Raw genomic sequence first — 15,746 nt, 5'->3', positions numbered from 1 at the left:
GTGAAATTTATTTTTCCCTTTCCGCACTGCTTTTCTTGTTTTAACGGACCCTTAATATCTCGATCACCCCTAATTTTCAGATACTGGCAGTTTTATGCTGCTAATACAATACAATGGTTTTGGAACAGCGCCACATGCTGTTCATTTTGTCTGCCTGGCTACAGTCTGCTGAAAATTTATTTTGTGAGAAGACAAAAGTCTTTTGATGCTGTTCCGCTTAGAAACGGCCAGTGAAATGTCACAATGTATCACAAGACTTTCCTCTTCTCACACAATTAATTTCTAAGTAACTGTAGGTAGTTGGCCTAATGAACAGCAGGTGGGGGTGTTGTTTAAATTCACTATATTATTATATAGTGGGCATCTCGTTTTTTTCCGAATTTTTTTCGACGTGGGCGTTTCGCAAATTTTTTCGCCGAAGGCGAATCACGCAAATTCGCCACGAATTCTCGCCTGGCGGAATAAATTCGCCCATCACTATTAACGAAGTGTAAAAACCGCCAATACCCTGAATATGTTCAAAAATGCATTTGCATCCAACCAAATGAGCTATGGCAAAGCAAGCAAGATCACAAAGTGCTATGGGGGTTATATAATAAAAATGAATATAACATTTTTTAAAAGTTCTGAATGCAAAACACATTTGATTGTAGGTAGTAAAAAAAAAAATCACGCAAAAAGAGACGTTCCCCTTTACAGCTTAACAGGTGTGCACACATTTGGAACGATATGAATGTTTTTCTGCATGAGATGAGACTCTTACCCACACGCAATGCCGTGCAAAACACAATACAAAAAAAATAAAGCATTGAATAGTTATTGATTATAAATTAGAGTATTTACAATTTTCATTGGCAGTTTAGATCAGCAGTGCTCTCCCCTATGTGTAATGGGGCTGCCGACACAGCTATATGCAACAGGGTTACCAGCAAAGTAATGCATTTATATTCAGCAGGGCTGCCGGCACAGCTAGTTATATGCAACGGGACTGGGATGCCGGCACAGCTAGTTATTTGCCATGGAGCTGCCGGCATAGCTATATGGTTACAATCAGCAGGGCTGCCAGAACAGCAGCCGGACCTCCAGTAGAGATTAGTCTACAATTTCCCAACCACACGCAAGTTCTAAGTTCAGTCCCATCAAGGTCCAAGCAAAATGTTTGTTTCACTTTACTAATAACACCCTGATCAGAACTGATCCCAGCTCTGCTCGAGTCAGAGGCACAGTGGAGTATATCAGCAAAAGGAGGATTGATTTGGGGATATACACATACAATACCTCTCAGTGTTCTGGGTGTGAAACATCTCAGTGGGAGAATAGTTCTGTTCCTCAGTTTGGTTAGAAACCAGTCAAAGACCTGATTTAAGGTCCTGCCCATTCGGAGAAGTTTTTATAATATCAAGGCCCAACCCATAGTCTTCAAGACTCTTAAAGAACCTATAAATTGGTTTTCAGCCCAGGAAACCTCGCGTTCTCCACCTGAAGCAGACTGCTGTCCTGGGGGCAGTTGTAATGGCAGACACAAGTACTGATCACCATGACTGGTTTCTTGACGATCCGTTTCTGAGGACACACAAACTCAACGTGCATGGTCTTGGTGGAGTGAGGAGTGCAGCAACGCCCGTCGCTACACTGACCGCAGAACTTGGGTTTGTACGGCTGGACGCTGGTGCAGTTCTTGTAATGGAAGTGGATGGGTTTGGTTGTCTTTCTTACTCGCACGCATTTCTTCCCTTTCTGAAATTGCACAAAATTAAGAGTCCGTTAATAATTAGTTCCTTTGGCTTCTAAAGTAAATAACTGGGTACAATGAAACGTCCTCAAGGGTGAAGTGGCCAATGAGGTTATCGGGTGACCAGGGGTGCTTCGCCAATAAGGCGAGTTGAGGCTGTCGCCTCAGGCGGCATCGCCCCACTAGGTACCAGGGGCGGCAAAAATGCTGCTCCTGGTACTTTAAGACCGAATTTCCGGGGGAGGGGGGGCAGCAGCAACTGCTGCTGCCTCAGGCGGCGGAGGGGCCAGGATTGCCCCTGGGGGTGACTATGAAGATTTTCATTCATCCAGGTCATGGTATATCTAATATAAGTAATTCTAAAACAACTGGACTTGCTGAGTAATTAGAGTATGGGGTAGGTATCACATGATGCGGCGATCAACAAGTGAGGCCAAGGGAAAATTAAATAGAGATTAAAAATGAAATAACAGAAATGCAGATTCCAAATATATTTGGAACATCTAAGGGATCATTAGGTGACTCAATAGACTTCTGTACCTTCTCAACGTGCCATCCAGGCTCCTCTTCACAAGACCTCACCATGCACAGGCGGATCTGTTTCTGCATCTCACAGCGAGCGTTGCGGTTGGTCACCCTAGAGGAGACACCCATTCCACATGTCTTGGAGCAAGCACTCCATTCTGTCGTCTGGGCGATACACGCAAAGCTCGTGTCGGAGGCATCTATCCCAAGAGTTGCTTCTGGTCTGTAAGCTGCATAATAATGGATTTATGCAAATGTTTAATTAATGTAATTGTGACTTGCCTTTTTATAGAAATGAGAAAAGATTTTTTATATATTTTGGTGATTGATTAGATTAGCATTCAATTGGCTGTGCACCTTGTAACCTTTCTTTTGTTATATAAGCGTAGGAATGCAAAATGCCCCCTCCCATGGACTGACCATTTGATTGGCTGTTTAGGCCATTGGACAGGGTCCCCCCACCTTTATTTTTACCTGTAAGCCACATTTAAATGTAAAAGAAGTAGGGGAGCAACACAAGTATGCAAAAAGTTCCTGGGGTGCCAAATATGAGCTGGGAGGGTAGCCCCTATGTGGACTGGCAGCCTACAGGAGACTCTGTTTGGCAGTACACCTGGTTTTTATACAACCAAGCCAGTATTTCAAAAATAAGCACCTGCTTTGAGGCCACTGGGAGCAACATCCAATGGGTTGAGGAGCAACATGGTGCTCCAGAGCCACTGATTGGGTATCACTTCCATAGAAAGTCACTATTCAGTGGGGGGGAACTGTTTGGGCCTCTATGTAATTGAAATGCCAGGAACTCTTTGCCCCAGCCTGGTCTCAATCGCTTAATGACTGGAGCAGTTTTGCTCTCATTTTTGTACTAAGGTTGTGTGCCTTAGTTGTTAACCAGTAATGATCCCCATTAACTCATAACAACGATGCTGGTTTAAGCCCTTGGCTGGGGCAGACCCACATATTTGGGAAAGAGTGACAATCACCGCTTGTTCTTGTGTGTTACAAATAAAAGAAATCAGAGACTCACCAGCCATGGCAAAGCCACCAATCGCCATCTCCTCTTTGGAATCACAAACCCACTTCTCACAACACTCTCCGGGCACCTTCACCCTCCTTGGAAAAGGGCAGTCTGGGCCGGGAAGCAGCAGGTCAAGGTTACAGCGGGGCACGCAGCCAATATGGCCATTCAGACAAGTGCAGTGATATTTACAGCTCGGCTGGAAGCTCTCTCTATTCCGATATACCACCCCATCAAAGACGCAGCTGTTGCCTTCCAGAGCTGATTTAGAAGCAGAAAAAACAAGCCCCGTTACCCAGATGATAAATAGGAACACAAAAGACATTCTCCTCCAAACTAATCCTAAAACACAAGCTTCACTCATTCCCCATGCCTTAACAAAAGTCATCGTTTTAGCCAGAAATAGACACTTTCCATAGCTGCTGGATTTCTTCCATGTTGCTATTTTACCCTGCCAAGTAGGATGGATAGAGAATTCCTCTCTACTTTACATGTAAAGGATAAGCAAACCTTAAAAATAAGTGAATGTAAAATTGATGAGGGTGCTATTCTGAGCACTTTTGTCATGTACATGTATTATTTATTTATTTTAAATGCCAAGATATTAAAGGTTACATGTACTGTTAACATCAATGAATTTTGTTACAACAGCACCACCTGCTGGTCATTTTCTGACCAGTCTGACCACCAAGTAGTCAAGGAAGTTGTCAGGAGAAAGAAAGAGGCTGCTCTGATGTTCTTCTGATTAGGAAAGATTTGAGAAAGGTTTGTAATTTTTTTCCTAACTAGAAAGCCTCTTTCTTTCTCCTGACAACTTCCTTCCTTGGTGGTGAGACTGGTCAGAAAATGACCAGCAGGTGGCGCTGTTATAACAAAATTCATTGATGTTAACAGTACATGTCACCTTTTATATCTTGGAATTTAAAATACATAAATAATGAATGTACATGGCAAAAGTGCTTAGAATAGCCCCCTCATCAATTTTACATTCACTGATTTCCAAGGTTTAGTTATTCTTGGGTGTGTTCACTAGGAGCAGTCTTACATTGCCATCCGTAACTGTATTGTTTGAAGCAGTATGGCAGCTCCCCTTCCACTCATATGTATAAATGTAAATATACAGAGAAGGATTAGAATAAGCTGAGTACAGTTCTTTTACAGTAAAGAAGAAATTCATGGAAGATAACCTTATATTGGGTATATATTCTCTTTATAAACCTGGCCATAGTATAGGTATGGGACCAGTTATCTGTAAACAAATTATCCAGAGAGCTCCAATTTACAGAAAGGATGTCTCCCGTAGACTCCTTTTTATCCAAATAATCAGAATTTTTACAAATGATTTCCTTTTTCTCTGTAATAATAAAACAGTAGCTTATACTTGATCCCAACTAAGATATAATCAATCCTTATTGGAGGCAAAACCAGCCTATTGGGTTTATTTAATGTTTAAATGATTTTCTAGTAGACTTAGGGTATGAAGAGCCAAATTATGGAAAGATCGTTATCCAAAAAACCCCAGGTCCCGAGCATTCTGGATAATAGGTCTCATACTTGTAGTAGTAGCAGCAGAGTTTTTCCTAGGCTTGTTGCCCATGCCACACCCAGTGCAGAGCTTACCCATACAGGTGCCAGCCTCTGTCCTGGGATCTGCATTGAATTCGCAGTAAAGTCCTTTGTCCTCTTGGCAGGGGTGCAGCTCAGAGCAGCTCTCTCCCTCTTGTCTGGCACACACCGGGCAGCAGGCACAACCATCCAGTATAAGTGGCACAGAGGGTGCACAGCTGGGTGGTTCCTCGGGACACTGGTCACATTGGGACGGGCATCTCTGAGACGCCACCTGTAGAATTCCAGGAAACATGTCTATGTAAATAATATGCTAACCCCTGGTTCTCAAGCTCTGATACAGACAGTGATTGAATACGATAAAGTGTGATTGGGCACCAGCATGCCAGGGTGAAAATCAGCCTTGGCTTTGTGTTCTTTAAAGGGGAAATGCAAACATTCTAAATGACTTTGTAGACACTACAAGAGTACAAATAACCACACAATGGGTCTTAAATAAGGATGCACCGAATCCACTATTTTGGATTTGGCTGAACCCCCGAATCCTTTGCAAAAGATTCGGCCGAATACCGAACCGAATCCGAACCCTTATTTGCATATGCAAATTAGGGCTGGGGAGGGGAAATATTTTTTACTTCCTTGTTTTGTGACAAAAAGTTGCGCAATGTCCCTCCCCATCCCGAATCCGAATCCTGCTGAAAAAGGCCAAATCCTGGCCTAATCCCGAACTGAATCCTGGATTCAGTGCATCCCTAGTCTTAAAGGATAAGTAAATCTTAAAAATAAGTAAATATAAAATTGATGAGGGTGCTATTCTAAGCACTTTTGCATTCATTACATTCATTTTTTATTTATTTTTTAATTCCAAGATATTAAAGGTTACATGTACTGTTAACATTAATGGATTTTGTTACAGCAGCGCCACCTGCTGGTCATTTTATGACCACCAAGTAGGCAAGGAAGTTGTCAGGTGAAAGAAAGAGGCTGCTCTGATGTTCTTCTGCTTCTGATTTGAGAAAGGTTTCTAATTTTTTTTTCCTAACCACAAGTATCTTGGAATTAAAAAATAAAATAAAATGTACATTACAAAAGTGCATAGAATAGCACCCTCATCAATTTTACATTCACTTATTTTTAAGGTTTACTCGTATTTTAAAGGAAAAGGAAGTTATTTTTGAAAGTTCTTTTCCCTGATTGCCCTTCTCTTGCGCTTTCATGGGAGCCTGCAGCCTTCAGGGCAGTGTGTGTTAATATATATATATACGTGCTACCATCAGTAGTGATGGGCGAATAAATTCGCCAGGCGTGAATTCGCGATTAATTTTTGCATTTTGCCGCCGGTGAATACATTTGTGAAACTTCCTGCGAAAATTTGCCTGCGTCAAAAAAGTCGCTTGCGTCAAAACCATCGCGCGTCAACATTATTCGGACGCCCATTCACTTTAACGACAGCGGCAAAATTGACACTACACAGTTCTCCATGTCTGTTCAGCTAGCTCTAGCTAAATTGTTTCAGCAATCAGTACCAGCAATGCAGAGAATATAAACAGCCTGACAGGTACTGTACAATTAAAAAATAACTTTACAACCACTGAAAATATTTAATTAATGTCTGTTAGAAAATTACTCTTGCTAAATTGTTTTAGCAGTCAGTACCAGCAATGCAGAGAATATAAACAGCCTGACGGGTAATGTACAATAAAAAAATAACTTTACAACCACTGAACATATTTAATTAATGTCTGTTAGAAAATTACTCTCGCTAAATTGTTTCACTTAGCAAATAACAAAATAACTTTACAAATATTTAATATTTACTCTAGCTATTTGTTTCAGCAGTCAGTACCAGCAATGCACAGGATATAAACATACAAACATATGTTTGGGTTGAGATCTCCTTTGATAGGAATATACAGAGAAGCAGCAATAACACATAAAGGGCACTTACTTGCTGTATGAGGAGGATGAAGCAGAGAGCCAGGTTGGGAGTCATGATCGCCAGTGCAGAGGTACAAGCAGGACACTTCCACTTAGTAACACAGTGATTGAGACTCTAGAGCTCTGCCTGCTCATATATAGACTGGCTGCTAATTCAGCATCAACTTCATTGGGGGAAGCTCCGGAAATGGGCGGTACTAACTACATTTTTGTTGTGTCCATGGACCCAGTATTTCCATAGGAGAGGTAATTGTGCTGAGTGGCCACTAGCTGGCGCTGTAACCCACACCAGTGGTACAATGTGCTACATGGAAAGCAATTTCAGCCAAAAATCCAGAGGAATTCTGTCTGTGATCATGAAAGCATTTTATGTCAGAGAAACCAATTACTCATGAATGTATGAGGAATGTGCTGTGCAGCCCCAGACGTCTAGCAAAGTCTGAAGGGGATACACAGCAGTGATGTGCATTGATGTCAGCTCCATCGCCAGCTCTTACAGTAACCTTTATTTATTCCTCTGCAAATGCCGCCCAACCGCAGGGTAATATCTGTCTCTACGTGGCCCACATTGTATGTATGGGAGTGGGCAGCCTGGTCTAGAGCTGTACCAAATTGAAATCTGACCCTGTATATATACACCCTGTCTGCCATCGGATCTGCAACTGTCAGTTGAGTAAAACTGTCGATCATGGTAAGATACTGACATTGGCACCTGGAGCTGGATCATCCACAGAAGGATAATTCATCAAAAGAATTAAATGTATCATACATAGAAGCATGCGAATATCATACCTCCCAATATTTGGGAAATTTACAGAGGGGCAAAAAAATCTGCCGCATTTCGATATTTTTGATACCACATCCAAAATTTGGCAAGTTATGGAATGTTTGAACACATTTGTGGGGGTTTTAGGGCAATGTTTTCTGTGTTATTCCAGTTTTGCCAATGAAGGTAAATTGCACTTTAAGCAGTGCAATAAGTCTCTGCTTCCCAAAGAGACCTGCGTATTTTATTAGTTACAACTGCATCTAAGTGCAGGTACTGAGTAATCTGGGGACTCTGCCAAAAGCCTCTTATTTAATTAAGTTTCAGAAACATTGCATCTCATCTGGGTCATTTAAATAAGAATCCGGGACTGCAGACTAAGCTGTCAAATTCGACTGTCCTGTGAAAATCAGTTGGGAGGTATGTAATATACTGTAAGGCTATAATTAAATGGAGGCACCGGTTGCTCCAGAGATTAGCTTTACCAATACACTAATTATGTGACTCTTAATGTTCAGGTGCAAATGTTGGAGACAGGGTGTTGTTGAGCTGTACTGTATAATTCAATAAATGGTTGCTAGTGGTTTTTGAACATAAAAGAATAGTTCAGTGTAAAAATAAAAACTGGGTAAATAGATAGTCTGTGCAAAATAAAAAAATGTTTCTAATATAGTTAGTTGGCCATAAGTGTAATGTATAAAGGCTGGAGTGACTGGATGTGTAACATAATAGCCAGAACACTACTTCCTGTTTTGCAGCGCTCTTACTTTCCACTGATTGGTTACCAGCCAGTAGCCAATCAGTGACTTGAAGGGGGCCACATGGGTCATATCTGTTGCTTTTGAATCTGAGCTGAATGCTGAGGATCAATTGCAAACTCACTGAACAGTTATGTCCCATGTGGCCCCCTTATAGTCACTGACTAACTCAGAGTTAGAGAGCTGCAAAGCAGGAAGTTATGTTCTGTTATGTTAGACATCCAGTTACTCCAGCCAGGGCTGCCATCAGGGGGGCACAGGGGGTACTGCAGCCTAAAGGGGGGCCAGGCTGTGCTGCACTTTTCAAAATAGCCGTGCCCCCTTGACAGCGCCGAAGCTGTGCCGCCTCTCCTGAAGTCCCAAACAGCCGAAATACGGAAGTGCTGAATAGCCGAAGTCCTGAAGCGGCAAAAAGACCCGAAGTCAGGAAAACAGCCTAAATTGAAGTCCTGAAGTCACTAAATGAGGCAAAGTTGAAGTCCTGAAGCCACGAGTTCAATTCTACTGAACACCAATGTGTGTTGTTTTATTTTTTTTATCCCCTGGCCACCAATGTATTGTTTTAATAATTTAAAGGCCCCTGCCACCAAAGTTTTTTTAAAAAAATATTCTCTGGGGCCCCATTTTTTTTAACTTGTAAGGGGCTCTGGCACCAATGTTTTCTTTAAAAAAACTTTTATGGGGGGCTCTAGCGCCAAGGTTTTGTTTTTTAACTTATAGGGGGGCCCTGGTCACCAATTATTTTTTTGACTTGTCGAGGGGCCCTGACCACCAATTTGAAAAAAAAACTTTTACAGGGGCCCTGGCGCCACAGTTTTTTTTTTAACTTATAAGGGGGCCTGACCATCAATAGCGTTTGATTACTTGTGTGTGGGGGTGTGTGTGTGGGGGGGTTACCTTGTTTAGTGCTGATGTCCGCGAGGTTGTACGGGGCCCCGTGATTTCTAATGGCGGCCCTGACTCCAGCCTTTATACATTACATTTCTGGCAAACTATATTAGAAACATATTTTATTTTGCACAAACCATCTATTTATCCCGTTTTTATTTTTACACTGAACTGTTCATTTAACAGTAAAGGTTTTATTACTTGGAATTCCATAAGAGTATTTGAGAAATTGAAGCAAGAATCATAGGATACAATTTGTCATCATGTTCTCATGAATATAGCCTCCAGCACTCAGTATTTTGCCCCTCAGGGTCAGACATTGAACAGATTTCATCACAGATGTGTCACCTCCAGCATTTTGGAGTCTGGGGGGTGGGCTGTTAAGTCAAGGAGGTGCAGGAAGAGTTTGGCCCAACCCACCTGTGGCCGAATTCCTTGTGAGTGTGTCGGGCCAAACCCAACCAACACATGGGTATCAGGCCGACCCATCACACATCACTAGTCTAGACTTTAGACTAGAGCCCACTTAGCTGGCCAAAACTTTAGGGGACTGCCTGAATAAAAGGGTAACTAAACCAGTCCCCTAACTCCAAACTAATATTAATAATATTTTGCAATAGTCTTAAGAACTTCCTAACACACCATCGACATATATTACGAATATTTTGTTGATATAAAAATCAGAAGTGAACTAAAAAAAATGAAAAGATGAGGTATGTGGAACTTTAGAAACACTTTGTGCTTTTGAACGGCAGTAATAAAAAAAATGCTATTAATCTCAGTTTTTGAAGGTCTAAGGATGTAACGATCCCATCTCCTCACAGACATAAGTATAAACTGCCCATTGTTTAACCTTACGCCTGGTACAAAGAATTCCTAGAAACCTGTGAAGTGAAACAATGAGTGAAATGTTTGTTCTCAGTCCGTGTGCTCTAGATCAATTGGCTAAACACGGAGAAACAGGCACCCGATTATGGTCTGTTATCAACAAAACAATGTTACTCTAAATGTTGGCTCTACACAGTGGGAAGGGAGAACCTATTTTTCAGGGACTATTGTTTCTCTGGGATAGGAGCAGTGGGAGTAATCACAGTAATCTCACATGGCAAGTGAGGTCCCCAAACACTTGAATCTCATATGTAGAATGGACCACATGTCCTTGTAACTGTAAGTACTGCCATTGATATATAAAGTAAATGTATGCTAGAGCTAGGCCCTCTCACTGACTAAATGGAGCTACATCTCCACTTGTCATCTAACCTGAAATGTTTGCTTTTAGCCTTCAGTAATCTTCTCTTCTCAACCTTCTGCAGCAAACTTTACCACCAACAATTTTGGAACCTCATATGACACCATTATGTATCACAACAACTCAACTGTCTCCCCTCTATTTTTCTCCTCAATCTCCACATCCACATTCTCCAAAACCCCTCTTGGAACTGAGGAGGAGATTATTGCTCTCTTCTATGTCTCTTGATTCACCCTGTCCATTTGTTCCTTTCCTCTTTCACAAAAAACACACTATCATCCTGACATTTCTTGTCTTACATGCCCCATCACAAATGGTAGCCAATTAAAGCCATGTTTCTTAACCTTCTTCTCATGGGACTCATGAATTGTAAGAATAAGCTTTGAGAGTAGATACTGATGTAGAACTAGATAAGAGCCTTGTCTTAATGACTATTTCATATAGGAGGGATCTCAACACCAGATTAAAGATTCCCTTAAAGACTTAAAGAAATGTATGATGTGGATGAAATGTTTAATGAATTTAGGGCTTTCTCCCTAGAAATGAAATATATATGAATATAGACTTAATGGAAACGTGTGTCGTATAAGCTATTCTTCTATGGAATAGTGCAGGGAACAAGAGAACATCAACTGAGGAATGGAGGTTTTTACCAAAGGATTATAGAATTCCTTACCAAAGAGATGGTATTGAATTAATCATTAATACAGTTTAAAATTACCTGGATGCTTTTCAAGCATAAAGGGCATATCTAATTATAATTTGTTAAACAATTAGTAGTAAGTGATCTGGTTGATCTAGCGCAGGAAGCCCAAACTTTTTTTTTTACCTGTGAGCCACATTCAAATGTTGAAGAAAGTAGGAGAGCAACATAAACATGTAAACAGTTCCTGGGGGTACCAATTATGGGCTCAGATTGACTATTGATATCCCCTATGTGGACTGGCAGCCTACAGGAAGCTCTGTGTTGGCCATAAATATGGTTTTTATGCAACCCAAACTTGAATCCATGCCTGGAATTCAAAAATAAGCACCTGCTTTGAGGCCACTTGGAGCAACATCCAAGAGGTTGGGGAGCAACATGTTGCTCACTAGCTACTGGTTGGGGATCTCTGATCTAAAGAATAATATGATCCATTTAGAGGTCTGATGTATTTGACCTGATTTGGTTTTTTTATGGACAGTGTGTAGATGTTTAGGAAAGTGTGAACTCAAGGGAGTTCATCCTTCGTCCAGATGTTCCTTCCTTAACACACTTTTACATAAACAATTGTTCATTCCCTTCCCCATGTTGTTTATCAGCCACTACTCTCTTGTTCATGCTCTTCAATTTCACTGTAGCTTCTGCTCTGAAACCCTCCAAAAATGTCTCTCCTATCAAAACTACTTCTCCAGGCTCAGTAAAAGGATCATTCATCCACACACAACTCCTCACAAGACAGAACTATCAATTTTGTCCACGTTAGTCACATTCCTGCAGAATATTGTATACTAAAATCATATCTACAGTTTTAATGATTAAGCTATATCATTCTGCCCTAGAGCAGGAGCCCCCTACCTTTTTTACCTGTGAGCAACATTCAGATGTAAAAGGAGTTGGGCAGAAACTCAAGCATGAAAAATGTTCCTGGGGTGCCAAATAAGGGCTGTGATCGGCTATTTCACAGCCAATATGTGAATTACCAGCATATAGGAGGGTCCGTTTGGCAGTACACCTGGTTTTTCTGCAACCAAAATTTACCTCCAAGCCTGGAATTTAAAAATAAGCACCTGCTTCGAGACCACTGAGAGCAATGTCCAAGGGGTTAGTGAGCAACATGTTGCTCGCAAGCTACTGGTTGGGGACCACTGCCCTAGAGAGTCAGAGGTCCATATCTTGTCCCAAAACCCCCCTTACTTTCTTCCTAAGACCTTCTGTAAGACATTAGCATGGTTTAGAAGAACTTCACTATAGATTGGCTTCATTTGACTAGTGGGTGAGGTCATGACCCGGCATTAACAGTGGATAGAGTCATTAATGGCAGGGAGGTGGAGTAGATAAAAAAGAGACAACTCCCACAGTAACTGAAAGCAGTGATTTGTATAAATACATAAACAAACAATTACAAATACACTTTGATCACAGTCTGTACAGAGAAAACATGAAATAATGCTTAGCATACATGTCCCCCCAGGCACCGATTAAGGAAAGAGAATGTATAAACTAGTGTGCCTCTGACATACCTTTCATTGGTTACAAATTAAATAGCTGAAATAGCAGGAAATGCTTTTTATTTGCAAGAGCGCTCGTTTCTTTGCTAAAATGAAAGGAATTACTGGCCGCATTGCGGAAAAGTCATTTTCTGCCAGCAGATAACTCACCCATGATGGATTTATTCTGGTACTGGGACGCAGTGCACTGTACTGTTTGTATATATATAGGTCTTGTGCTTAGTGGAAGGTAGGGAGAAAGAAATAGATGTCACATAAGGTGGGTGGGACACTGCAAGAAGTTTAAAGGTGAAGAGGAAAGAGTAAAATTTTTCAGTGTTCTTGTCTTAGTGCAGAATGGATCTACTCCTAAACTGCATAGGTGAGATTCACTTGCAGTTGGCTTTAGTTTGGGTAATACCCATGCTTTAGGCACACTAGACCAGAGCCACCATCAGGTCTTATCAGGGACATGGGCCCAAAGGGTGGGCCAAATTCATGCAGCTTCATGCAGCTGGACTCTGGCAGGGAGCATCACATCATGGGCAATGGAGCATCACCAGATTGGTTTGGGGGTGGTCTATTAAGACAATTACTTTGCAAAATTGGAGTCATTGTATCTAGTATAACCCATGCTCTTTGAGGCGGTGGGATCTGCTCAGGGTAAGACAGACCTACCAGGGTATTGGGGCCAGTCTTAGTTTGGTACCTGAGCCTCAATGTGAGTGTCACGTAGTAGCTGCCCTGATGTCACTGACTTGGGCCTGGGATGCATCCTTCACGTTGTGTGGGCTTACATGAGTATTTGGGCGCCATTGAGTTCAAGATCTCTGGTGGGCCCCAGATGCCCTAGTCTGACACTGACCCTGCCAACTAAATAGTCTCAGGATCATGAGTTCGGACAGCAACCCAATGCAAGGAGTATTGGTTGCTGCACCAAGCACTTATTCCACATGTCTATGGCTCAGGGGTGCAATTATAAAGGAAGCTTAAAATTAATTTGTTGTGGGGCCCAGCAACATCTAGTTACACCACTGCCAGACCTACAAACAGCAAAAGTTGCTTGTGAAGGGATCTAATGGCATAATCCTTAATAAATGAGCCCTATTTCCACTGAGAAAAGAAAGGGGCAATAGGATTCTGGGGCTGCTGTCAGTTGTAGTTTAGAAGAGGGTCACAGGCTAGTTTTCTGCATTGCCGGCCACATGTATTGATACTGATCCCCCGTTGTTTTCTCTAGTCAGAATGGGGCTTTCAGAACGAGCAACATGCTTTCTTGTTAGATTCAGCATTCCAGTGGGGCTGATGTCATCAAATATTTCCTCCGTTTACTAAGCTGTTTCCCCTGGCGCTTTACTCATACTTCCCCTTTCATACACGTTTCATGCCAGGGATAACAAATCCCTTCAAGGAGTTTTTTGTTTCTTTGACTTTTCCACAAATTTCAGTAGGACAGGAAAAAGAAATGTCACTTTAGGGAAGCAGACGGGAGTTAGATTATCCAACAGGCTTGGGTTCTGCAGGATTTCAGATGAACATCTTCCTGGTAATGTCACTTCTCTGCTCCTCGTGCCACAATGCAGACACTGTTATAAAGACATATGTATAAGGTATGGGCCCAATGATGGACCATGCCAACTAATGTTCTCCAGAGAACCTCACATCTAGGGACCTCTATCATATCAAGATGCAGTCAGTCTCAAATATGTTAGGAGCCACATAGACTTATGGTGGAAATAAGGAGGGCTGATAGGAATTTATATTTGGATAGGGCCCATCAGGAGATCCTCTGGTCCTCTGACAGACCAACCCTGCATGCACCAAATTCAATATTTAATTTGCTCAAATTTGAATATGCAAATTAACTGAAGTGGCCAGACATTGCAGCCACCAACCCTGATGTACAACTCTGCCTTTTTCAGTTTAGGTATGAAGGAGAAGGACCATTTTAGGATGCCAGTTTGGTGTGGTTGAGTTGAAGGGTAGAGTCTTATAATTTAAGCAAGGATTTGCCTCTCCTTTTGCTCACAAAACAGAAGCCCTGACATACTTTATGGCTGAGATCCTAGCTGCGTTTCAGAACTCTGCAGAGCTGGACAGATCTGACAAAGAAAATCCCAAATCTTGTCAAGAGAAAAACCCCAAACCTGCTGTTTTACAAGAGATGGACAATAATGAAGACATGTTTGAGATTGTTCAAGTGACTTGAAGACTTGAAGCCTGTGTCATGGCATATACATCAGATTTATGTTACCATAGACCAGTGATCCCCAACCAGTGGCTCGTGAGCAACACATTGGTCACCAACCCCTTGGCTGTTGCTCCCAGTGGCTTCAAAGCAGCGGCTTATTTTTAAATTCCTGGTTTGGAGGCAAGTTTTGCTTGTATAAAATCCAGGAGTACTGCCAAACCGAGTCTCCTGTAGGCTGTGAGTCCACATAGGGGCTACCAAATAACCAATTATTTGGCACCCCTGGAACATTTTGCATGCTTGTGTTGCTCCCCAACTTCTTTAACATTTGAATGAGGTTTATGGTTAGAAAAAGGTTGGTGACCCCAGCTGTAGACCATCGGCCCACTCTCCAAACTATTTTCCTTATCCATCTTAGCCTATTTGTTCCCAATTAGAAGCAAGAGGGCCTGTCAGAACTTTTGCTGGTATTCAGGTGGGCCAGTCTGACACTGCAGGGCACCATATTAACAAACATTAATTAGAGCCCTTCTCACCATTAACTATGGGAATAAGATGTTTTTTCATAAACATGAATTGAAACTACAGTCCCACAATAATGAATGCATTTTGACAGCTGCAGTTATGATTGATACAGCTACTCCATTGTGGTGTCAATATACAATGCCACGCTCTATGGACAACCACACCTCTCATTGTTGAAATTCCCATTGAGTTGCACAATGTGCCCTGGGAAAGCACTGCAAGTGATAACTACCAACGTGTACTTGCCTTTGGCGAATGTAACGGGGAGTAGGAACAAAAACTGGTCATTATGTTCTAGCCTTATGTTGAATATGATAATCATTGTATCACGTACTTGGTCCCTCACAAACTGTGCTTGTTTTCTCATTCTGCACGTCATGAAAAGAATGTATATTTACTT

At 41.8% G+C, this 15,746-nt stretch overlaps 1 protein-coding gene across 1 annotated transcript; it reads right to left on the bottom strand.

Annotated features, from left to right (window-relative positions):
- Nucleotides 1-444: 444 nt before the first annotated feature.
- Nucleotides 445-6,886, bottom strand: ccn3.L (cellular communication network factor 3 L homeolog). Its single transcript, NM_001085658.1, is given in 5 exon segments — nucleotides 445-1,737; nucleotides 2,273-2,487; nucleotides 3,285-3,536; nucleotides 4,896-5,115; nucleotides 6,790-6,886. Coding segments are annotated over 5 exon segments (1,032 nt in total). The 5' UTR covers nucleotides 6,835-6,886; the 3' UTR covers nucleotides 445-1,437.
- Between the last annotated feature and the right edge of the window lie 8,860 nt (nucleotides 6,887-15,746).

The sequence above is a fragment of the Xenopus laevis genome, chromosome 6L (assembly GCF_017654675.1).
Source record: "Xenopus laevis strain J_2021 chromosome 6L, Xenopus_laevis_v10.1, whole genome shotgun sequence".
NCBI lineage: Eukaryota > Metazoa > Chordata > Amphibia > Anura > Pipidae > Xenopus > Xenopus laevis.
This window is presented reverse-complemented; position numbering and strand designations above follow the sequence as displayed.